Genomic DNA, 23696 nt, shown 5'->3' on the forward strand with positions numbered 1-23696 from the left:
TGTCTTGCACCTCTAATTTTTCACATGCTTTTTCCTAAGTAGAGGATCTCTGTCAGGGGGAGTATTTCTTCATCTCTAAAGGGGGAGAAAAACTCTTTCTAAAGGAGAATACTCATTTAGGGGGAGTAATCTTTTAGGGACTCCTACAAGTGGTATCATTCACATGGCTTAATTTAATATCCTTCTAGTGATATCATTTGATACAATTCTTGTTGAGGGCAAGCTTTTATTTACTTCCTACATGCTTTTAATGTCTTCCTTTTCGGTGGTTGATGCCAAAGGGGGAGAAGTTTAGGGACCAAAGCAATGAAAACTATATCAAACACCAAACACCACCAATTTAAAATTTTATATCTACAAATGGCTTTTCAAGTGGTTTTGGTTATTTGGTCCAAAAATAGGAAGTAAGTGAATTATGGAGTTAGGGGGAGGCTTAAGTCCATAATATCACATTGTGGGGACAATCATGCATCTTAGCAAGTAGATTGCATATTTTCACTCAAATACTTGTATTATTTGCTTGTTTTGGTTGTGTTGTCATCAATCACCAAAAAGGGGGAGATTGTAAGGAAAATGGACCCCGGGCCATTTGGCTAATTGAGTTTTGGTGTTTAATGAACAACACAATCTGTGAACTAATAAGTTTTCTAGTGTTTGTGTTTGTAGTTCACAGGATGCGAAGAGAATTGGACCAAGGCAATGAGGATGCAACACCTCAAAAGAAGACATAAAAAGATGCATAGGAGTCCAATACTCAAGAACAAAGAAGCCCGAAGAAATCAGCGAAGAAATCCAAGATAAGGGTTGTCAGCCAGCGCCTGGTGGTGCACCGGACATTGGTGTCCGGTGTGCACCGGACTGTCCGGTGAGGCACCGGACTGTCTGCGCAGAGAGGCCGCAGACAGGCGCTCTCTGGCTGTAGCACCAGACTGTTCGGTGTGCACCGGACTGTCCGGTGTGCCAACGGGCAGACGGCAACAGTCGGATCCAACGGTCGACTGCTACAGGCGCCAACGGTCGGCTGACGTGGCGTGCACCGGACACTGCACAGTAGATGTCCGGTGGTGCACCGGACTGTCCGGTGCACCCGACGATAGAAAGCTGCTGTTTTCTGTCCAACGGCTAGTTGGGGGTGTGGGGGCTATAAATACCACCCCAACCGGCCATTCTCATGTGTGAGAGCCCAAGCAACATACCAAGACACATAGTGCATATTTCCAAGTGCTCAAACACCCAAGTGCTTAATAGAATCACTCGGTGATTAGCGTAGGTGCTTTGCGAAGTGCTTAGGTTAGTTAGACCGCTTTAGCGCTTGCTCTAGGTGAATCCTAGTTAGTTGAGTGAGTTTTGTAAAACCACACAATCCCTCGGCTCTAGCGTGAGCCGTTGTAATTGTACCGAGTGGGGCGAGAGTCTTGCGAGACCGTGACAACCGCGTTTGTGTCACGGTCGCCACCGTGTACCGGAGGGAACGAGGCCCGCGGCGTTTCGGCCGGAAGCTCGATAGTCGAGACCGTGGGGAGCGTCCGAGAGGAGCCGGAAGCGGAGCACCACTTGCGCGTGGAGAAGGCCCGCGGCTCTCTACGGAGTTACTCGACCGTGGTGCTTGGCCCTCGCGTGGGCTTCCCTTTGCGTAGGGGCACCAACGAGGATTAGTCGGGACCTTGCGTGGTTCCGGATACCTCGGTAAAAATACCGGCGTCATCCACGAGAGTTTGCTTCTCTACTTAGCTCTTTACATTCCGCATTTATATTAAGCATTTAAGTTTCAATCTTGTAGTCATACTTATTTAGTGTAGATTGAAACTTAGCCTTTGCGGTAGAGATAGCAACACTTAGACAAAACCTAGTTTGCACATTCTAGTTTTGATTATTTGCATAGGTTTTGCTCTAGGGATTTAATTGTGGCCTAGTTTAGTAAAAGTTTTAGAAGTCCTAATTCACCCCCCCCTCTTAGGCGTCACCCGTTTCCTACAGCTGCCAACAAAAAAACAACAAAAAATCTAAAATGGAATGCACGTTTCGTAATGATTTCATTTCATACAACTATGAAGGCGTCAGGTGCATCCGAGTAATAAGACACATTGCTGAACATAGGTTAGTTTTCATTCCAAAATGTAAGTCATTCCTGCTTTTCTGCATACATAGTTTTTGCAATTTGGAACAGAAGGAGTATAAAGTAAAAAAAAAACTAAAAAGAAAACAAGTGCTTTCTCACCTCTGTGACATGAGCATGGCCTTCTCAACAAAAAGAAAGAAAGAATGTCGCATTACGGTGAATGTAAGATGTAATCTCTATTTGCTACTTTACATGCACTTACGCTTTCTATGTCTTATTATGTGGTTAGTATCGTAGTTACTGTAATTTTGACAGGGATCTATTTCTCATCTTATTTCAGCGAACAGTACTCCGGAAAGTTATAAAAAACATCAACATATTGTGTTTGTGTTCTTCATGCAGAGGCCGAAAAGTGAGTTGTCTCCTTTTCTCCAAAGTCACCTATTTAACCGAGCTTTGAAAAATTGAACCAATAGGACATGAGTTGCAACCCTACAAAAGTACTGAATGTGGCTTTAGTAGATGTAGCGCCTTAATTTGGCAATTCAGTGGTGCCATCTCCAGTTAAGAATCATGTTGTTCCCCTTCTTTCTTAAGAACAATTGGTGAAACGGGAATAATGTGGTTAAGCCCCTATTTGGTTCAGCTTCTGGGGGGCTTCTAGCCGCCAGAAGCTAGAAGCTGAACCAAACGCTCAACTTTTTAGGCAGATTTTATAAAATTTGTTTAGATAAAAACCATTCAAAATCAACATAAACACATAATCAGTTGAGTTGTTGTAATAGTAGTAATCCGTCACTTTCTAGATCCTAAGTCATATCGACAAGTTTATCTTCCTTAGCACGTAATCCTAATAATACTTAGATTCTCCCCACAGCCAGATTCTCAGAAAAGCTGGTTAGAAAAAAGCTGAACCAAACGGGCCCTAAGTCTGTCTGGACGCTTGTATTTTTTTTTTTGAACTCTAACACACAGGAGAATGAATATTCAGGAAGAGGAAAACTTCAATTTCCTGAGCATCACTAACCTATTTCTTGTCTGACACGATGCTCTATTTCTGTAAATGCATTTCTATTAGGATTTGCAAAAATACCTCTGAACAACCTGATCTTGCAACTCCGGTCTCTCCCCAGTTTTTCCATAGTGTAGGTGGCTGGTACAAAGCGTCCTCGGACGCTGCCTATTTCTAGTATAAATTAAAAGGTACAGAAAATGTCTGGCTTTACACTACGATCAGCCTCGAGTGACTGAAATGAACTTGAGCAATTACATATTGTACACCAACAAATTTACATATAATTAGCTACTACTATGTCTGTAAGGAAAATAATACCCTAGCATGTGACACCACCTGTTGCGGTTAGCAAACCTCGACCAGGCTTTCTACGAGCAGTGATTTGGCAGATGGACTCAAGAGCATATGTTAGCATGTCTGTGCAAAACTGGTCGTCTGGTTTCAACCATAGAGCCTGACCAAAAAATTACACACATGAAAAAACCGCGGGCCAATAAAGCATTTGTTGCTGAATGCAACGGACACAAACAGAGAGGAGTTGGTCCAATGGTCCCCATAACCCAACACGTCTGGTTAGAGACAATTTGGGGGGTATGGGTTGCAGACTTGCAGGCATGTATTAATAAAGTCAAAGCACAGAGAACTCCAAGAAAGATGTATCTCACTGAAATAGTACTGTTTTTGCATAACCAGTACAGTACTATGAATGTGCTAAACTAGAATTGATAAAATTGAAATGATCAAAAGGACACACCTTATGGTAATAATTTATGGCAGCCTCAAAATCATCCTGCATAACAAAAAGAAAGCTCACGTAAAATTCAGATAAATTCTGGACAGATATGAAGATCAGCCAACCAATCACCTAGGACATAAAAAAACCATTTCTATGTTCAACAGTAGCAGTATTCATTTATATGCTAGTTGAACTTTCTTCTGTTTAATTCAGTATACACAGGTCATTTTTTTAACAAACAGCCAATACAATCAGCAAGGTTTCACCAAGACAATGACCCAATTATTATGTGGTTCTTGTTTTTAAGAGAACTTCTAAACAACGGCATCCATAGTTAACAGATATACCTCAAGCATCATGTTGAACACCAAAAGTGGCGGACAGTCCAGCTCTGAGGCCTAGACGGTCCGCGCCCTGCGATCAGATTAACACGGGCAATCATCCTTATCTCATGCGTGGTTATCCATCAAATCACGAGGGATCTATTGGCTATCGCCTAGAAACGGATCCAGACCTCACCCCTTATATATATGAAAGGGTACGATCGATTGAGAACCCCCAAACACATTCCAATCAAACTAATCTACTTTATTTACCTTTTCTACCCTAGGAGTAGATGTAACGTAGCTTTAGTTGTAACTTTCCACATATCCACCTCCACTCATATTCGACTCTATGTAGTCTAGGTCCGTCTTGGGTGGCCTATCGACCCCAAGACGACCCTAAGATCTTGGAGGCAAGGTCCATCCTTCTCATCTTCTTTGTCAATTGTCCCTAGTCGATTCTACACCGTCTTAGGACATCCTCTAAACACGCTTAATTTCTTGCCCCGAATGGCCTACCGACCCGAAGCACCCAAAGATCTCTCCCCCAGGGGCGAGATCTAGGTCGCAGCGAGGAAGAAGACCCTGCGCCATCAAGGACCGTCCGACCCAGAGCGAGGACCGTCCGGAGCGACACAGGGAAGGCACCGCTCCTACTACCGGGTCGCAAACCGTTCGGCCCAGGGCCACGGGCTGTCCCCGCCGCCGCAGAGGGCACCGCCAGGCGGTACATCCCCAATGATTGGCACCCAGATCGGCGCCAACACATCATCCATTAACAAATAATTGCCACTGTAACTTTAGAGTTGAGATGCATATGGCTATGGGCTTATGGCTAAAACTTTGCAGAATATCAACGGACCAAAAATCAACATAAGCTAAATGATCTTCACCATACTACAACTTCCAGCCTATATAAATACATTTTAGTATGGCAAGACAACATAACAGTAACAAATATTGTATGAAACAGTAAATGGGAGAGGATCAGAAAAAATACCATAAGATGATAAGTGTAAGCAAGACCAGCAAATGCACTCAAACTTTTGGTTGGAAAAGTGAGTGCCTTTGCATAATATGATACTGCTTTCTGGTATTCCCTGTTCAAATAATAAATAGTTAAACCATGGAAATTAGGGATGAAAATAGGTCCATCTGAAAATATCCTAAGCACAAAAACTATTGTACACATATACTAGTAAAGTTTTATTGTGACTGGCGGCGGCTTTACAATGAATGCCAAGACAAAGAATCCTACAAATTCAAATGGAGTGTGATGACACAAAATAAGCATCATGTGTTCTTGTAATTTATACAAAATAATGACCGAGCAAACAGTTATAGTTGCATACCCGCATAACTTTGATAGTTTAATCAAACAAACTGATTTGACATTTTCATGCATAAAATTGTTAAGGTACAATTGTCAAGGGTATTAGTGTAATCTCCTAGTCTAGGGTTTCCCTCCTGTATCCCTCATGTACTCTATATAGTCACTTTTAGGTCTTAATACTATCATCCAGTTGAGTCTATATCTCTCTCTTTATTTGTAACATGGTACCAAAGCTCTAGATTTAGATCAGCCACCACTCTTGTCTCCAACGCTGCCCCAGAGAGGATGCATCTGCTGCCTCTCAGGGGTGGTGTCATTTATCTTCATTTTTTCCCTCTCCACCCAGAGTAACAGTCACCATCCAATTACTCAGCAGCAAGTCTCCATCCATCATGGCAAGGTCCTCGCCTCCGGCCGCTGTAGCATGTCGCTTTCGGCCCAGCTCATCGTACCGCAAATCGCGTGGCCATTCATGCGCACATCCACTCCTGCAGAGTCGTTGTCCGCACCCATGGTTGTCTGTGGTGCCCAATTTCAGGCGTCGTGGTCACTCCCATTATCCCATAGGACATCATGCTTTCGCTGTCGCCTTCGCGACATCTGCTTCGTCTCCACTCGTCTCGGAAGCCCCAGTCATCGCTCATCCATGTGCATGCGCCATGCCGTCCGCTTGTTGCAGTCGACCATTCGCATGAACCCCATCCCTGTCCATGCGATATGTCCTTGCACCATACAGTGTGGACATGAGTGGCCAAGGTGCGCACATTGGTCCTCTGCTTTTTCTGCCACCTGCTACTATGACTAGTATGCTCACCTGCAGACTATGCACATGTGGTGGATTTCTCTCTTGTGTCATTTCCTTCCTTCATCTTATGCATCTGCTACATCAATATCCATCCAAGTCTGTTTCTAGATACTATAGTTCGTCCATGCAGTGTGTGTCCACAAATTGTCAGATCAGCCTATTGGGGCGAAGGCCGAGCATGTTTATTACTAACTCCGCCTCTGGTTGTAGGGCGCCATCATTGTGCAGATAAGCCCCAGGGGCGAAAACTACAGCAAAAGGGTGAGGGCCCCCTTAGTTCAGCGAGGGCATCCCACGGACTCGGTCGCCCCTGGTGGGCAACGAGGGCTCGACCTCTCCCGACGAAGACAAACCGGAAGGGGTCGAAGGCCCCCTGGCCCACGCCCCCTCACTCCAACACCTCGGCAATGGGTCCAGGCCAAGACAAAGGCATGGCAAGGCCTAAGGGCAACTGCTTCCCATCGGCATCGACCACAAGGGAAACGGGAAGGCGTCAAAGACCTTGAGGCGAAGTCCTCGAGTACCCAAAGCCCGGGGGTAAGTCACGGTTGACCACGACGACCGATGCCCCCCCAGCGAGGCAGGCCCACCTGTCAGTCTCCATGGCGTGCACACAACTCTGTACAATTGTACCTAAAACATTATTGTTCTGTAATTACCTTGTTGTACAGTCTATTGGATATAGCAGGTAACCAATGGCATAAACGTACTTTAGTTCCCAGGACCTTTGTTACCCTATAGATATTATCGTCCCGTCCGCAGATGGGACATGCTTGACAAGACATTTGAGCCCCGAGACATCTGTTTTATCGTGCTTTACACCTTACTTACTCCCAAGTGGTTGGGCCCCAGCGTCAGGTCCCAACACGACCAATCTTTTTTCCTTTGGTTAGCTGAGTCCTGATATTTGAGTTAATCATCATCATCATTGATGTAAATATACCCTCTTAGTCTATTTCGTAGCTATTTTGCTACACATCATGATCAATGGCAGTTTATTTATCGCCATCACAATTCTATCCTACTGTGTGCCGTCTTCCAGCAGTGATCTCTTTAATTTTCGTTTGGCTTGATTTGATACGTCTCTCTATTCTTTTGGGTGAAGGTAGGTTATCCACTTATACACGTCAACAAAAAAATAAATTCATCAATTGAGAAGGCTATTTGATCAGCAAAGGCAAGTCTATAGTGAGTTAGTATTAAACAAAGAAGTTCAAAGAAAGAAAGAACTCAGTAAAAACTAAATATAGCAATATGGCACAATTCATCAATTACTTGAGTTTCCGAAGTGCATGCCCAAGATTCACCAATGTTGGTTCCCACATTTCATTCAGAGAGGATGAAGTATGGTCCAATGTTAACTCAAACAACTGAACTGCCTTTCGGTACCTAAATGTTGAACAAACAACTCTATCAAGTGTTTTTGCAGAGCCAAAAAAACATAAATAAATTTATCAATGGATATTGATCAAATTGAAATTCTCTTTAGCAAACTATCACATCTAACTGGAAGGAATGTCATAAGGAATTCGGCGCTGAGCAGAAAAATGAATTGAGTATCAATGAGCCTAAACTCCCTCATTATGCTAGGTGCTTGGGTCTTATGGAATCACCGAAACAGATGCATCTTTGATGGCCTTTCCCCTAATATTGCTAATTTCCTCATTCAAATTGGGGACGAGTGCCGTCTGTGGGAGACTGCTGGGGCCAAGGGGCTGTCCTCCCTCTCAGTTGTGGACTAGAGCTTTATAAATGAGTCAGTTTATGTTCGTTATGTTTAGACCGCCGTAAGGCGTCAATTGTACCCCGGTCTATTTTGGACATTGTTTATTTCTACTTTTAATATAATGATACGCAGCTCTCCAGCGTGTTCGAGAAAAAAAAGTATCAGTGAGCAAATTTATATTGTACTAGTGCAAGCAACAAACGCCCCACAAAGTAGAAGAGTGCACATATCTACTAAAGGTTATGTTCAAATTTTCAGAACCACATAGTCAAGTGTATGTATATCGTGGGCACTGATAAAGCCCCTGTTTGGTTCAGCTTCTGGTCGCCAGAAGCAGAAGCTGGAGCCAAACGGGTAGATTCTCGCGCCGCTTCTCCGCGACGCGCTTGCGCACGAAGCCGCCCGGCCACGGAACGCTAGAAGCGCCCGTCAGTTGACTTCAGTTCGAAGCCGCACCCACTTCGCTAGGGTTCTAGCCCACACGCAATGCTCCTCTGCCGCCACGAACCCATCGCGCCGCCGCCGGTCCGTCTCCTCCCCGCATCGTGGTAGGTACAGGCGACCTCCTCCGCGCCGGTGTGTGTTCTCCTACGCCGCGTCTCATTCTCGTCTTCCCTAGGGTTCGCGCTCCGAGGACGCAGCCTCATCCCCGTCACGAAGGAACCTCTCCCCCCCCCCCCGTCGTCGTCGCAGGTACGGCCTCTCTCCTCCATCCGGACCCTCTCATTCACCACCGCCGCGGTCGTTCCTTGACCCTTTACTGTCGCTAGGGTTGCCGCACCCACACCGGCGCCGCTGCTCCGTCGTGAAGCTTCCTCTGCTCCCCCCGTCGCGTCGTCATCTGCGCAGGTACGGTGTTGCTCGACTCGATCCCGACCCTCGGCGCCCCCTCCGGTCGTGTAGCTAGGGTTCGTCCTGCCCTGTTTATTCAGTACACGGCCGCCTGATCTGCAGTTAATTCAGTACATCAAAAAGGGTATGGATGGAAGTAGTACCTAATTGTTTCTCCAATGTTGCCTGCAGATTTCCTTATCAACTCGGGGTCTTCGTCTTCGGTTCCAATTTCCAGTGCAACCAAGGTATTCTCATACTCAATTTGTTGCGCAGTTTACTGTCAACATGGGCTCAACCAATTACTGTTTAAGGTTTACTAGGGATGGCATTGCTCTGTTGCATCAGTATTATTTGTTCAGGGATTAGTTCTTAGTTTGTTTGTCAGAACCTGTATGGTCAGGGTTCAGTTCATACTTTTGTTTGTTACTAGCTGTATGTTAGTTGCTTCAACCAACATTTGTCCCTTGTCGGCAATTCATGTCAATACATGGAAGTTAGTAGATTGTCCCCTTGTCTAGTACACTAACCAACCTAAATCCACATCAGATGGATTCAGCAGACTCCATAGCCGACAAGGCAATTGGAAGGATGCAAGAGATTGCGGACAAGGTTTTTTCCGTAGCTCGGGAAACAATCCGTCCAGGACGCGGGTTGACCTCCTTTGACGCTACCAAACTTCGTGTAGCATTGGAGGACATTGCTTGCATGATGGAGCAAGATTCTCTGGTGTTCCAAGAGTATTTGGACAAGGTCAACAACGTAACCCACCAGCCTGACAGCAACTACGAACCCTCAGACTTGTCCTCACCACCCCCTGGTGAAGACAACCTTAGTCCAGACTGGGACTTTGCCGAGCACTTCGAAAGGTTTTGGGGTATTGAATATGACTCCGATCAGATGCCTTCCTTTAGTGACAATGAGGTTTAAGTTAGAACTTGGTTAAGCCTGTTGTTTGTGTGCATGCAGATGTGTGACCCTGCTGCACACACATATGATCATGACACGGATGACAGAGATGGACAATTGCTTGTTGCCCTATATGCTGTAGACATTTGGGGCAGGCCTTCCAGTGAGGTTTCTAGAAGAACAATGGTTGAAACAGGTATTCAATGGGTTGAGCGAACTTTGGGGAATAGTAACGACTGCTTTGACATGTTTCGCATGCGACATACTGTTTTTAGACGATTGCATGATACGTTGGTGGAAAGTTATGGTCTGCTTCCAAGCCGTGGTGTCGGTACTATGGAAGCTCTAGGTATTTTTCTTGTGGGCATGTGGGGGTCCACAATCATTTAGACAGATAAGGAATAAGTTTGGTCACTCCTTGGAAACTATTAGTCGCAAGTATAGTGAAGTACTTAATGCACTATATAAGATGTCATCTGACGTAATCAAGCCCAAAGACCCAAATTTCATAGAGATTCATCCTCGTTTGCGAGAGGGGAGATTTTGGCCCCACTTCAAGGATTGCATAGGAGCAATTGATGGTACTCACTTTCCAGCGTCTGTCCCGGCCTCGGAGCAAGCCAAATATATTGGTCGGCATGGTTACGCATCACAGAATGTAATGGCCGTTTGTGACTTCGATATGAGGTTCACATTTGTTGTCACAGGTTGGCCAGGTTCAGTACATGACACTAGAGTATTACAAGATACTTTGATAACTTATGTAGACTGGTTCCCCCATCCACCGGAAGGTAAATAAGTATGTTGTACTTTTGTATCATACGATATTCATTTATGTCTTAAGTATTAAACTTTATATTTCTGTTTGTGCAGGTAAATACTATCTTGTGGATTCAGGTTATCCAAATAGAAAGGGGTACCTTGCACCTTATAAGGGTCAGAAGTACCACATTTCAGAATGGCAAAATGCGAGGCAACCTATTGGGAGCAAAGAAGTATTCAACTATGCACACTCGTCGCTACGCAATGTTATAGAGCGATCTTTTGGTGTGCTTAAAATGAAGTGGAGAATTCTGTTAAGTCTCCCTTCATTTTCGCTTAAGAAACAATCCAAGATAATTATTGCATGTATGACATTGCATACTTCATTAGAGACAGTGCTCTACACGATAGAGACTTTGATCAACTAGGACCTAATAGCCTTGGTCATGATGTATCTGTAGGTGAGAGTAGTAGTAGCACATCTGATGAGTTAGACATGAGTGCATTTCGAGATGGAATTGCTAATAAATTAGTGTCGTAGTTAAATATGTAAATGTAATGGTAGTTATGTTGTAATGAACTCCACTAATTATATGCAATGACCTTTTGTTGGTTCGGTGTTAATGTGTATAGTTTGTTCAAACAGAATCTGCAATCTGAGAATCTGTGTATCCAAACACCTAGATTCTAACGAACAGCTTTTCTGCACAGCTGGCGAACCAAACATCTAAATTCTAACCACCAGCTTTTTCCCCACAGCCAGCTTTTCAGAAAAGCTATTCAGAAAAAAGTCGAACCAAACACGCCCATAGATAGAGCTAATACAGTCTAACACATTTTACATATATCTTATTATCTGAAAGTAAAAAAACTTGATGTACCATACAGAGCTCTAGAAACCATGAAATATGCCTGCAAAAGAAAAGCTTTTGGGCGTGTTTGGTTCGGCTTTTTTCTAAATAGCTTTTCTGAAAAGCTGGTTGTGGGGAAAAGCTGGCTGTTGGGAAAAGCTGGTGGTTAGAATTTAGGTGTTTGGTTCGTCAGCTGTGCAGAAAAGTTGTTCGTTAGAATCTAGGTGTTTGGATACACAGATTCTGTTTGAACAAACTATACACATTAACACCGAACCAACAAAAGGTCATTACATATAATTAGTGGAGTTCATTACAACATAACTACTGTTACATTTACATATTTAACTACGACACTAATGCATTAGCAATTCCATCTTGAAATGCACTCATGTCTAACTCATCAGATGTGCTACTACTACTCTCACCTACAGATACATCATGACCAAGGCTATTAGGTCCTAGTTGATCAAAGTCTCTATCGTGTAGAGCACTGTCTCTAATGAAGTTATGCAATGTCATACATGCAATAATTATCTTGGATTGTTTCTTAAGCGAAAATGAAGGGAGACTTAACAGAATTCTCCACTTCATTTTAAGCACACCAAAAGATCGCTCTATAACATTGCGTAGCGACGAGTGTGCATAGTTGAATACTTCTTTGCTCCCAATAGGTTGCCTCGCATTTTGCCATTCTGAAATGTGGTACTTCTGACCCTTATAAGGTGCAAGGTACCCCTTTCTATTTGGATAACCTGAATCCACAAGATAGTATTTACCTGCACAAACAGAAATATAAAGTTTAATACTTAAGACATAAATGAATATCGTATGATACAAAAGTACAACATACTTATTTACCTTCCGGTGGATGGGGGAACCAGTCTACATAAGTTATCAAAGTATCTTGTAATACTCTAGTGTCATGTACTGAACCTGGCCAACCTGTGACAACAAATGTGAACCTCATATCGAAGTCACAAACGGCCATTACATTCTGTGATGCGTAACCATGCCGACCAATATATTTGGCTTGCTCCGAGGCCGGGACAGACGCTGGAAAGTGAGTACCATCAATTGCTCATATGCAATCCTTGAAGTGGGGCCAAAATCTCCCCTCTCGCAAACGAGGATGAATCTCTATGAAATTTGGGTCTTTGGGCTTGATTACGTCAGATGACATCTTATATAGTGCATTAAGTACTTCACTATACTTGCGACTAATAGTTTCCAAGGAGTGACCAAACTTATTCCTTATCTGTCTAAATGATTGTGGACCCCCACATGCCCACAAGAAAATACCTAGAGCTTCCATAGTACCGACACCACGGCTTGGAAGCAGACCATAACTTTCCACCAACGTATCATGCAATCGTCTAAAAACAGTATGTCGCATGCGAAACATGTCAAAGCAGTCGTTACTATTCTCCAAAGTTCGCTCAACCCATTGAATACCTGTTTCAACCATTGTTCTTCTAGAAACCTCACTGGAAGGCCTGCCCCAAATGTCTACAGCATATAGGGCAACAAGCAATTGTCCATCTCTGTCATCCGTGTCATGATCATATGTGTGTGCAGCAGGGTCACACATCTGCATGCACACAAACAACAGGCTTAACCAAGTTCTAACTTAAACCTCATTGTCACTAAAGGAAGGCATCTGATCGGAGTCATATTCAATACCCCAAAACCTTTCGAAGTGCTCGGCAAAGTCCCAGTCTGGACTAAGGTTGTCTTCACCAGGGGGTGGTGAGGACAAGTCTGAGGGTTCGTAGTTGCTGTCGGGCTGGTGGGTTACGTTGTTGACCTTGTCCAAATACTCTTGGAACACCAGAGAATCTTGCTCCATCATGCAAGCAATGTCCTCCAATGCTACACGAAGTTTGGTAGCGTCAAAGGAGGTCAACCCGCGTCCTGGACGGATTGTTTCCCGAGCTACGGAAAAAATCTTGTCCGCAATCTCTTGCATCCTTCCAATTGCCTTGCCGGCTATGGAGTCTGCTGAATCCATCTGATGTGGATTTAGGTTGGTTAGTGTACTAGACAAGGGGACAATCTACTAACTTCCATGTATTGACATGAATTGCCGACAAGGGACAAATGTTGGTTGAAGCAACTAACATACAACTAGTAACAAACAAAAGTATGAACTGAACCCTGACCATACAGGTTCTGACAAACAAACTAAGAACTAATCCCTGAACAAATAATATTGATGCAACAGAGCAATGCCATCCCTAGTAAACCTTAAACAGTAATTGGTTGAGCCCATGTTGACAGTAAACTGCGCAACAAATTGAGTATGAGAATACCTTGGTTGCACTGGAAATTGGAACCGAAGACGAAGACCCCGAGTTGATAAGGAAATCTGCAAGCAACATTGGAGAAACAATTAGGTACTACTTCCATCCATACCCTTTTTGATGTACTGAATTAACTGCAGATCAGGCGGCCGTGTACTGAATAAACAGGGCAGGACGAACCCTAGCTACACGACCGGAGGGGGCGCCGAGGGTCGGGATCGAGTCGAGCAACACCGTACCTGCGCAGATGACGACGCGACGGGGGGAGCAGAGGAAGCTTCACGACGGAGCAGCGGCGCCGGTGTGGGTGCGGCAACCCTAGCGACAGTAAAGGGTCAAGGAACGACCGCGGCGGCGGTGGTGAATGAGAGGGTCCGGATGGAGAGAGGTCGTACCTGCGACGACGACGACGGGGGGGGAGGTTCCTTCGCGACGGGGATGAGGTTGCGTCCTCGGAGCGCGAACCCTAGGGAAGACGAGAATGAGACGCGGCGTAGGAGAACACACACCGGCGCGGAGGAGGTCGCCCGTACCTACCACGATGCGGGAAGGAGACGGACCGGCGGCGGCGCGATGGGTTCGCGGCGGCGGAGGAGCATTGCGTGTGGGCTAGAACCCTAGCGAAGTGGGCGCGGCTTCGAACTGAAGCCAACTGACGGGCGCTTCTAGCGTTCCGTGGCCGGGCGGCTTCGTGCGCAAGCGCGTCGCGGAGAAGCGGCGCGAGAATCTACCCGTTTGGCTCTAGCTTCTGCTTCTGGCGACCAGAAGCCGCCCAGAAGCTGAACCAAACAGGGGCTATATGTATGGGCCTAAAGCTGGGCCCATGAGGCCTATTAGTTGGTTGTGTCGGCTACGTAACCCTAGGCTTATGCCTATACATTGCAGCCTCCAATCTAATCAACGGACATCTAATTTTATCCTTCCAACAAAATGGAACTTGTAGAGGAACTAGTATAGTAAGGAAAGCCCTGTTTGGTTCCGTTAATCATAGGACTAAAGTTTAGTCCAGGGACTAAACTTTACCATTTGGTTCCCTACCCTGTTTGGTTGTAGGGACTAAGAAAATTTTAAATACATTAAATGCAACACATAAAGACCGAAATACCCCTTTTCTTGTTTCACGCTAGTTTTCTAGACAAAGGTAATTGGAGTAAATGTTGCTCTTTAGTCTCTTTTAGCACCCATGTGAGGGACTAGAGACTAAAGTCAATCAGTCCCTACTTTAGTCATTCCGTTTGGCAAAATAGAGACTAAACGGGACTAAAAACCAGGGACTAAAGATTAGTCCGTCTAACCAAACAGGGCCTAAGAATGTTTGTGAAAGCAAAGCATCTAGAACCAAAAGTAGAACAAAGAAATGCCTTACTCCTTCATATTATATGCAACGACCCCCAACTCATTGTGAATAAGTGGATCAGATGGGCAGATGGATTTTGCTTGTGTGAAGAACTACATCACAAAAAACGGTTTGTATCAACACCAAGTGAGAAAAAAAAATTCTGCAATGCAACAAGCTTAGGTAACTCGTCATGAATAGTTCTACAGTCTGTAGATGCAAGAATACTTAAACAATGGAGCTGTTAGCAAGCGAAACTTGATTGCAGTTTAAGCACTCAGATAGTTAAACAACATGAGAATCCAGCTCAGATTTGGCTCATTTGGATAAAAAACCAAGCTCCAGCTAAAATTCAGAAGAGCCAAAGTGCAGAACTAGAGCTGGTTTGTGTATCATGATTCACAAACATATGCAATGTGTTTAAAATATTCTCAGATATGGAAGTTCACCAATGATAAATACTAGGTAAGGTGACCACATGATACAAGTTAGCAAGCCTCTCATTATGAGATACAGTAAACAGCACTCCCCTGGAAGGAGATAAACAAATACCAAAAGAAACATGTTGATTTCTACATCGCAATTGCCAGGCTGCTCATTTGCAAGATGCATTTGGACAACAACAAATGCCATTTTCAAACCTGTCTTTGGCCGAAAATCTGTATTACTGAGGTAAATGAGGGGGATGTGACAAAGAAAGATAGATTGGCTCTAGTCACAATTCCTCAATGAAAATGAAGTTCCTCACAGGAAAATCAGAACCAATAAGCAGTTGTCAATTAATATTACCTGCTCTGCAAGTTTGAAATTGTGCATTCGCACATACTGCATGCCCATGTATAAAGTTGGCAGATGGCATCTGAAAATGCATTATTGGGAATAATTAGATGATAGCTTGAAGACAAGAACCATATAGATAATTATGCCACAACAGAACATTTGAAAGAATTTTATACACTAAATTAGAGAACAGGCATAAATCCATTTTTTTACTGTGAGATAGCTACATTAAAGGAGCTCGTCAAACTTTCAGAAAAGCAACGCCAAAGGTATCTTCCCGAAAACATCTGAAATTCTGAAGTATAACAGACAAAGTTCCGGCACAAAAAGTTCAGAATTAAAGATAAATGTGTCATCATTCAGTAAACATACGGAGCTTTTTTCTAGCCAAAAGCCATGAAAATTAAGTTGGCATCAACAACCACTTTATATCTTCAAGAAATCAAGAAAAATAAATGAAATGGATTACTCACCCAGGAAATAACCGAGCTGCCGTCCGAAACGCAGCCATTGCTTGGTCACCCTCCTCTTGAGCAGCATAGGCAATGCCTGTACCAATCCAAGCAGGAGGAAATGCCCCATCTAAACCTGTAGCTTTGCTGAAAGAAAACAGATTAATGTATAGAAAACCACAGTACCTACCAAGTTTTATCAATTAGAAATTTAGAATCATTCCACGTTCCAGTGAAACATAAAAGTTTCACAGAAACAAAATTCAAGTGAGACCTTATTCATAGAGGTACATATCTTAGAACAGCGCTCAGCATATAATTCATATTGGTTAGAGTTAGTTGATACATAACTTTGGGATAAAATGTTGGCTGTTTTTGTTTACATGTTTGAAACTACAATTCTACATGATTGCCACAAGAGCTTTCCCGCAGGTTCAAGGGGAAATAGTAAAATAGTACTTCCTCCAAACTTATAAAGTCTGTGTCTTACATTTTGTTTACATTTTTATATGGACAGATAGTATAACAAAAAAAATATGGTGTGGCATGTTTTGAAGCGCATGCGTGCATGTTCTCTTAAATAAGCATGGTGTCTAATCCAATTGAAGATAACAACTTCGAGAGCAAGCATGGTAGGAAACCAGGAGTTCACTCAAGTAGTCAAGTTAACACATGCTTACTACTGCTAAATAACATCCTGTTAACCATAGCATGGCGTCAAAATTATTAAATGCAGAATTGCTTGGGAAGCAAGGTTACACAATACTTTCGAAGTCATAGTTTTTTCACAACCTGTAATTGCATGTCATCCAAGCCAACCACTGGCTCAAAAAAGATAACAGTACAAGTTTGACAAAAAAATAGTAATTACCATGACAGCATACAAGTATTGTCAGAGTTTCCGGGCTAAGAAGATTTTATCCAACGGAGAAAAAATGGTAGAATAATGAAGCTAGAAATGCAAATGATAATGTAGTGAATTGTAACACTTAAAGAGGACAAGATGATCACCCGAAGTATCTTCGCGCTTGATCATACTTCTTGATACAGTAGTAATAGCAACCAACAGCAAACCATGAAAGAGCTCTGCAAATGGAACGAGTAGAAATTAGAATCATGCAATGAGCATGATTGACCGCAAACTATAAGGACAAAAAACTTCTTCCCAGTTCATGCAATGGAATGTTGCATATAGTGCACAGTACAACCAAGCCTTACTATATCTCAAATTATTGGCATGCAAATGAAGTGAGGAATCACTGAATCAGGGAATCTAGCAGGAATAGTCTTTTTATAGAATCAGGTAAACTTTTCAGTCAGAGGGAACACCAACAACTTTTGTCGAAAATTAAGTCAGAATACTGATCATATTAGATAATGGAGATAAAATAATGAATTAAGTAATCAACCAATGATTAAGATCCATACTCACTTTTGAGGATAATCCTTCACTAAGTTGCATGCCAAAAGATAAAGATCATTGCAATGACCAAGCTCCATTGCAGTTGCCAAATGAACTAATGTGCACTTTAAATGGAAAGGGTCTCTCTCAAGTAACCTGAGATAAAATTGCAACATATGTGATAAACATTTGCAAGTAAATAAAAAGGGAAATAGTAATGAATGCTACCAACTTACGAGGATGTGAGTTTAAAACATTTTTGGTACTCTCCACTCTGGTGGTAGTATTCAGCTTTGCAAACCAAAACATCAATGTTATTTTTCATTGTTTCACCAGAACTCGAGGACGAAATACTACAAGCTTCTTGCTCAAGTTCCTTGAATTTTGCTTCAACTAAATATTCTTTTTCATGCTTAAAGGCAAAAGAGAAACAATCAGCAAAAAGGAAGCAAGTACCATTATACTTTCGGCTTTTGCATGTGTAAAAGTTCAGATATTAATTCAAGTACCTTCGTGACCAAACATGAATAGAATGCTGATAGCCACCCATCTTCTTCACCGAATTGCAGAGAGGACAATAACTCAACTTCTGAAAAAATACCATAGCACCATCTTAGTCTCTATAATGCTCAAAACTACAGGAGGTTCCAAGTAAAACATGTTCTAAGAATTATTTAAATGAAGAAAATAGAACTTATGTATTTTACAGAAATACCCTCAACAGATACACTTGCCAATCAGATTAATCAATCCGATCAAGCTTGTAGTAGGATGTCTAGCCATTTCCAGTTAAGTTCACTGCTTAAAACATGATCCAGAATTCCAGATGCATAGGTTAACCAAACAATCTATATGACCGGTAGATCATATTGGGAACGAATGTGCTTCTAACTTTATAAGTGATGTGACACTTAAAACTCATTCAAGATATAAGAAAGCCTCAAGACAAGCAAAAGCCAATTTGAATATTACCTTCCTCACATGTCAACATATAATTATCAACAAGACATTCAATAGCCTGAAACATATATAAATGAATTGTATTTAGGAGCCTACAAAGTTAGAATATCATGCAGCATTATATCAACTCAAAAGACCGTCAACAAGAATTGCAATTGCCAAATATACAAGAAAAGCCATGGTTATTAAAGTGGTAAAACGTTATGAACCACCTTTTTAACATTTAAACGTCTTTTCAGACTTCACATAAAATGACAGGATATAATATGTTCATACATAAGTTGAGTACTTGAGATCACAAAACAAATAGCATAAAATAAAACAGATCAAGTTCAACTACATATGTCTATGTAACTATGCAACATGCAAGTTACAACTTGTATCTATGATCAGTAACCATCATCCAACATGCAAGTTACAACCTAAAACTTTTTTTTCTCGAAAGCGCAGGAGAACTGCGCGATAATATATTAAAGAAGAGGAACAGATACAAGAAACAAACTAGGGGGCCCTACGGCGGCCAATAGCAGGCATACAGAAATCCATCCATGTCTAAAAACTAACAAGAACTACCACAGTGCTAGCTAACTAGCAGGGAGGCCCGGAATGAGGGTGGTAAGCAAAGACAAACTTGATGACTGAAAGTCTGAAACTTGATGACTGAGCATCGCCACACCGGCTGCTTCAGGATGGAGGAGGGAGGGCTGTCTTGGCGGCGCTGGACTGCTGGAGGAGGGAGGAGGGGCAGAGGAGAGGACGGAGGTCGGCGGCGTTGGACGCTGGAACAGGTCCAGGGCGGCAGGCATGCCACTGGAGGTGGATGTGGGCGGGCGGCGGCGCTGGTGGAGGAGAGGAGTCGGCGGCGGTGCTGGAGGGAGTCGGGTGGTGCTAGAGGGACCTGGAGGAGAGGATGGAGGCGGGCAGCAGCGCTAGCAAGAGCTAGAGAAGAGGGTTGAGGCGCTAGCAGCAGCACAGGGAGCCAGGAGAAATAAGTCGTGTCCTAGGTTTTTTTTTTGGCCTGGGAAAGGCCCAACAACGTGTATAGAACGTCCTAAACGGGCCCAGAACGTCCAAAAACGAGAAAACAACATTTAAGCGACGTTTAAACGTGAAAACAGACGTTCTACGTGATTTTGCTAAAACGCCCAGAGACATTCTACAGTCTAATCATGTTTTATCGTTTAAACGACGCTTAAACGACGTTTTAATAACAATGAGAAAAACTAAGTTTTTTATAGAATGCTATGAACTCATTTCAATTTTCAGAATTTGCGGAAACAAAAGTAGTAAACAGGGTGTGACACATTGTTCATTTGACACTACAAGTAATAGCACTATAGTTATAACTTACAAGACACCTGTCCACAATATTCAAAGGTTAGGCATCAGGTATTTAAGTATTGATGGTAAAGTGATGTTTAAGCAATAAGGCGAGCCTCGCCATGTAAGGTTTCCTGTCACGTTACCGAGAGAGTAAAGCGAGAGCAAAACAGAGGGCGCTGCAGCAGCGGCGCGCATGGGGCTGTGGCGGCGGCGCGCAACACCGGCCAGTCAATCAGAGGAAGGAGAGAGGAGCTGCGGGGGGAGAGAGCTGTGGTTGCGGGGGGAGGGAGAACTGTGACTGTGGGGAGGGGAAGAGATGCTACGGCTGGAGAGTGGAGACTGAGTTTAACCTAAAACTGGTGTTGGCCTGGATTGGTTGGGCCATTGGGCTGACTTGTTGTAAGCTTCTTTCATTTTTCCTATTTCTCTCCTCTACTAGGCTAAAATGGGCCTACTAGGATTTATAGTTTTGCTAGCTTATTTATTAATTTTGAATTAATGTTATATAAATAATATTTGGCCTAATCTTCTATATTACTATTACTATATAATTAAGGCATCGCCTCGCCATACACTTTACCGCCTAAAAGGTAAAAAGGGGGTCGATCGCCTTACATCGCCGTACCGCCTTAATAACAATGTAAGTATCATTTAACTTTAACAGAAGCAGCATGTGCATCATGAGTGTCAGACTCAGCATGTCATAGAATTCAGACTACCTAAGTGAGAAATATACGGGTCAAATAAAATAAGAAACACATAAAACAATTCAGATATTATGTAAGGTGTGTGCACTGTACACATGGAATTATATATTACAATAATAATAACATGATACTGCATGTTCTTTTTCATCATAAAAAAATAGTACTGTCATTGAGTCACTGTTCTTCTCACCTCATAACACAGAGGATCGGCTTTAACAGCTGCCTTGTACCTGAGACCAAGAAGGAAGAAAATCATATAGATCAGGTACAACACAAGACTAATAAGAAGAAGCATAACCAAACTTTCAACTTTATTTTACTATATAACTCTAAACTAAGGATAGAAACTTGAAGGGATAAAGTAGAACTAATTCAACTTTAAAGTGTACAGGGAAAAATATTTTAGCAAAAGTGCACAAAAACTAATTGAATATATTGATGGTAATGGTACTATTTTGAAATACACAACCAATTTTAACCAAAAGAAAAGCAAACGAAGCTACTTAGTTTTACCATTGGCGAGCAAGATCACGGTTATCCAGTGCTTCATACGCCTTGCCACGTAAGAAACATAGAGCTGATTTGATCTGGCAAGCAAGTATTATAGTAGTAAGCAATCATCCAACAACCAGAAAGGGGAAGGTGTTCAGGGAGGGAAGGGGCATCATCACACATTGATCTCATGATCTTCAGCGTCCTTGTCAAAATATATATCACTGCCAACATCATGATCAAGGACATTTCCATGCTCATCCACTTTTGCATCCCCAAGCATCAACAAACACTGATGCCACTCTTTCAACTCCTCCTAATAAACAAAGAAACAAAACTGTGAAGTTGAAGTTGTAGCAGAAGCCCGAAGCTCACGCTAAGTTAACAATCTAGACTTTCCTAGAAACGGAAAACTGAGACCTTCAGCTAAAAATCCATATATGACAAACACATTTATGTAAATCATGTCACACCATCTTATATGCCCACTTGCTCTTTTGTTTGCTTTAATTTCCAGGATTAGTAGAAATACATCAGAAACATGTGCACTACTGACCATTTTCCCTCTAAGAAATCCTAACATTGCACTAAGTAGCTCCAAGTAGCAGGAGACTGATCAAAAAAGACTACAAAGGGGATATTTGGCATGGCTCTAGAGTAAAATTCCAAGGTAGAGCTAGACAGAGCCAGCCAAATACTCTAACTCTAAATTTAGGCCATATTTGGGACAGCTCCAACTCCAAAAAATTTGGTATTGTTGGTGGAGCAGGTCATTAGATGCTCCAGAAAATCGTGGAGCTGGAGCTATAAACATTTAGAAGATATTTTGTTTATTATTTAGATTAAAAATATTTTAGAACTATTTAAATTGATATTATAAACTACAGTTTCACACTGGAGCCATCCCAAACACTCCCTTAGGGTACAAATTTTTGGAGTACCTCTTTTGCTGCTCAGAAATCTTTAAAAATCAAACTAAATACGGAGTTTGACTACTTGAAGGTATTTTCCCAGCACTACCACCGACTATAAGAAAACAATCAAGACTCCCGAGCAAAACCAGTCCATCCAGAGTAAAACTAATCTAGAGTGGAGCAGAGCCATACCAAACACCCCAAGAACACAATCAATTTATTTAGTGAAAAAACATTAATCAAGGCACCGTGTGGACATCTAGAAGCTTTCCACTACAGGCCCAAAACGAATTTGATGGCACTAGGGGCGCCATGTATCTGAGCAAATGCACAAATACGCCCAAAAAACATCACCCGAAATAGAATCAAGCGAATCTCAGTATTTTTAACAATCAGCTGAAATGCCAGCAGCCCAGCAAGGTGTTCAGCCAAAGTATTAGCCCAGAACGCCTGACGAAATGTCGACATGTTGAGAGCTGCTGGTAATCTCCCCGCGATCCAAACAGCGAGGAGCAGAACGCGGCCCCCACATTGACACGCATGCGACGTGCGCGAAGGGATGAAACGGCGCCGGGGGGTGGGGGTGGGGTTCTCAGCAGCCTTACGAGGCACTTGGCGGCGAGGAATCTGAACCGGAGGTCGCGGAGCAGACGAGAATTGTTGAGGAGGTGGAGCGCGCGGCGGAATTGGCGGCCGAGAAAGAGTGCCTGCGCGAGCATGTAGACGTCGCCAGGATCCCCCGTGGCCGCAGCCACCTTGTCAGCGAGGAAGATGGCCGACGTGTAGAGGTGCTTACCGGCGCTGTCCCGCACCACCCCGCGCAGCCGCTCCAGTGCCTCCTCCCTCATCTCCGGCGGCGGATCGGTGGCCTCTCCTATTCTCCTCCGCTTGGGGCTAGGCTCGGCGGATGCGGACGATGTGGGCAGGACGCGAGGGAAACCGAAATTTGAGTTCCGCATTCGAATTTAGGGTTCGGGATGGTTTCGAAGGCAAAAGAAGCAGCAGTGCATGTCTGGTAAGAGCAACTCCAATGGTTCTCTAAGGTAGTGTTTGGTTGAAGAGCCAAGTAGAACGGAACGGTTCTATCCCAGTTTTGTTGTTGTTTGGTTACAAAGTAACTAGAACGGAATGGCTCCAATTAGGGAATATTCTCCTCAGATCCGGAACCATTCCGCTCCAAAAAATCAATGGAACGGAGCCGCTCCGTTCCAATCCCGCTCTCACAGTCACGCTCCGTTCCATTCACTCTGCAACCAAACAAAAAACAGAACCGCTCCGTTCCAGATTACCAAACACAGAATAGAGCGGCTCCGTTCCTAGAATCAGGGATGGAACGACTCCGTTCTACTTGGCTCCTCAACCAAACACTACCTAAATAACTCTCTAAATCTTAAATTTAAGAAGTAAACAGAAAAATGCTTCTCCAATGGTTCTCTAAATAGACTTGCTAAATTTACTTAGTTGCTATTCAACTCTATTTACTCTCCACATTTAGCAACTCGGTAGGAACTCCCTAAATACAGTTGACGTCAATTTCTTCACACTAGCGTGATTATTTTTACCTTTCCCATACAGTGAGATAGCCAGTTATAACACACTCTTTTTTCATTTTCTAGCATAATGAGGTAGCTAGGTCAAACACGTATGACGCAAGTTTCTCCTTCACCGTCGAACCTA

At 43.1% G+C, this 23696-nt stretch overlaps 1 protein-coding gene and 1 long non-coding RNA gene across 6 annotated transcripts; one reads left to right on the forward strand and one right to left on the reverse strand.

Annotated features, from left to right (window-relative positions):
* Positions 1–3113: 3113 nt before the first annotated feature.
* Positions 3114–23043, reverse strand: LOC103639381 (anaphase-promoting complex subunit 6). Of its 5 annotated transcripts, none has more exons than XR_004852814.1 (20): positions 22625–23043; positions 21287–21421; positions 21127–21200; positions 20804–20843; positions 18596–18641; positions 18133–18212; positions 17860–18035; positions 17654–17779; positions 17233–17307; positions 16243–16368; positions 15779–15848; positions 15020–15102; positions 14049–14119; positions 13893–13971; positions 13663–13718; positions 8993–12295; positions 7547–7660; positions 5134–5233; positions 3829–3864; positions 3114–3528 (listed from the first exon to the last, which is right to left on the reverse strand). XR_004852814.1 is itself a non-coding variant. In XM_008662133.2 (16 exons), the coding sequence occupies exons 1-16, from the start codon at positions 22976–22978 to the stop codon at positions 3394–3396; spliced, it is 1770 nt and encodes a 589-aa protein (XP_008660355.1). In that variant the 5' UTR covers positions 22979–23043; the 3' UTR covers positions 3114–3393. The 5 variants fall into 5 exon arrangements, 2 of the variants coding, with proteins under 2 accessions (XP_008660355.1, XP_008660356.1); XR_004852815.1 differs by having other exon boundaries at positions 8993–12129; positions 12212–13718; XR_004852816.1 differs by lacking the exons at positions 13893–13971; positions 14049–14119 and having other exon boundaries at positions 8993–12129; positions 12212–13718.
* Positions 7667–10659, forward strand: LOC103639383 (uncharacterized). Its single transcript, XR_002264997.2, has 3 exons — positions 7667–8846; positions 9021–10528; positions 10611–10659. It is a non-coding gene; the product is annotated as an uncharacterized lncRNA (long non-coding RNA).
* Positions 23044–23696: the final 653 nt, after the last annotated feature.

The sequence above is a fragment of the Zea mays genome, chromosome 9, assembly GCF_902167145.1.
Source record: "Zea mays cultivar B73 chromosome 9, Zm-B73-REFERENCE-NAM-5.0, whole genome shotgun sequence".
In the NCBI taxonomy this organism is placed as follows: domain Eukaryota; kingdom Viridiplantae; phylum Streptophyta; class Magnoliopsida; order Poales; family Poaceae; genus Zea; species Zea mays.

Bases quoted from the DNA above. Each gene is read 5' to 3' on its own strand.
- LOC103639381 (XM_008662133.2), bottom strand. From the start codon at position 22,978: ATGCGGAACTCAAATTTCGGTTTCCCTCGCGTCCTGCCCACATCGTCC. The intron at 18,036-18,132 runs GTACTTGAATTA...TTTGCCTTTAAG, and splicing joins ATTCATGTTTGGTCACGAAG to CATGAAAAAGAATATTTAGT. The intron at 5,234-7,546 runs GTAATTGATGAA...TTATTTGAACAG, and splicing joins CATGCACTTCGGAAACTCAA to GGAATACCAGAAAGCAGTAT.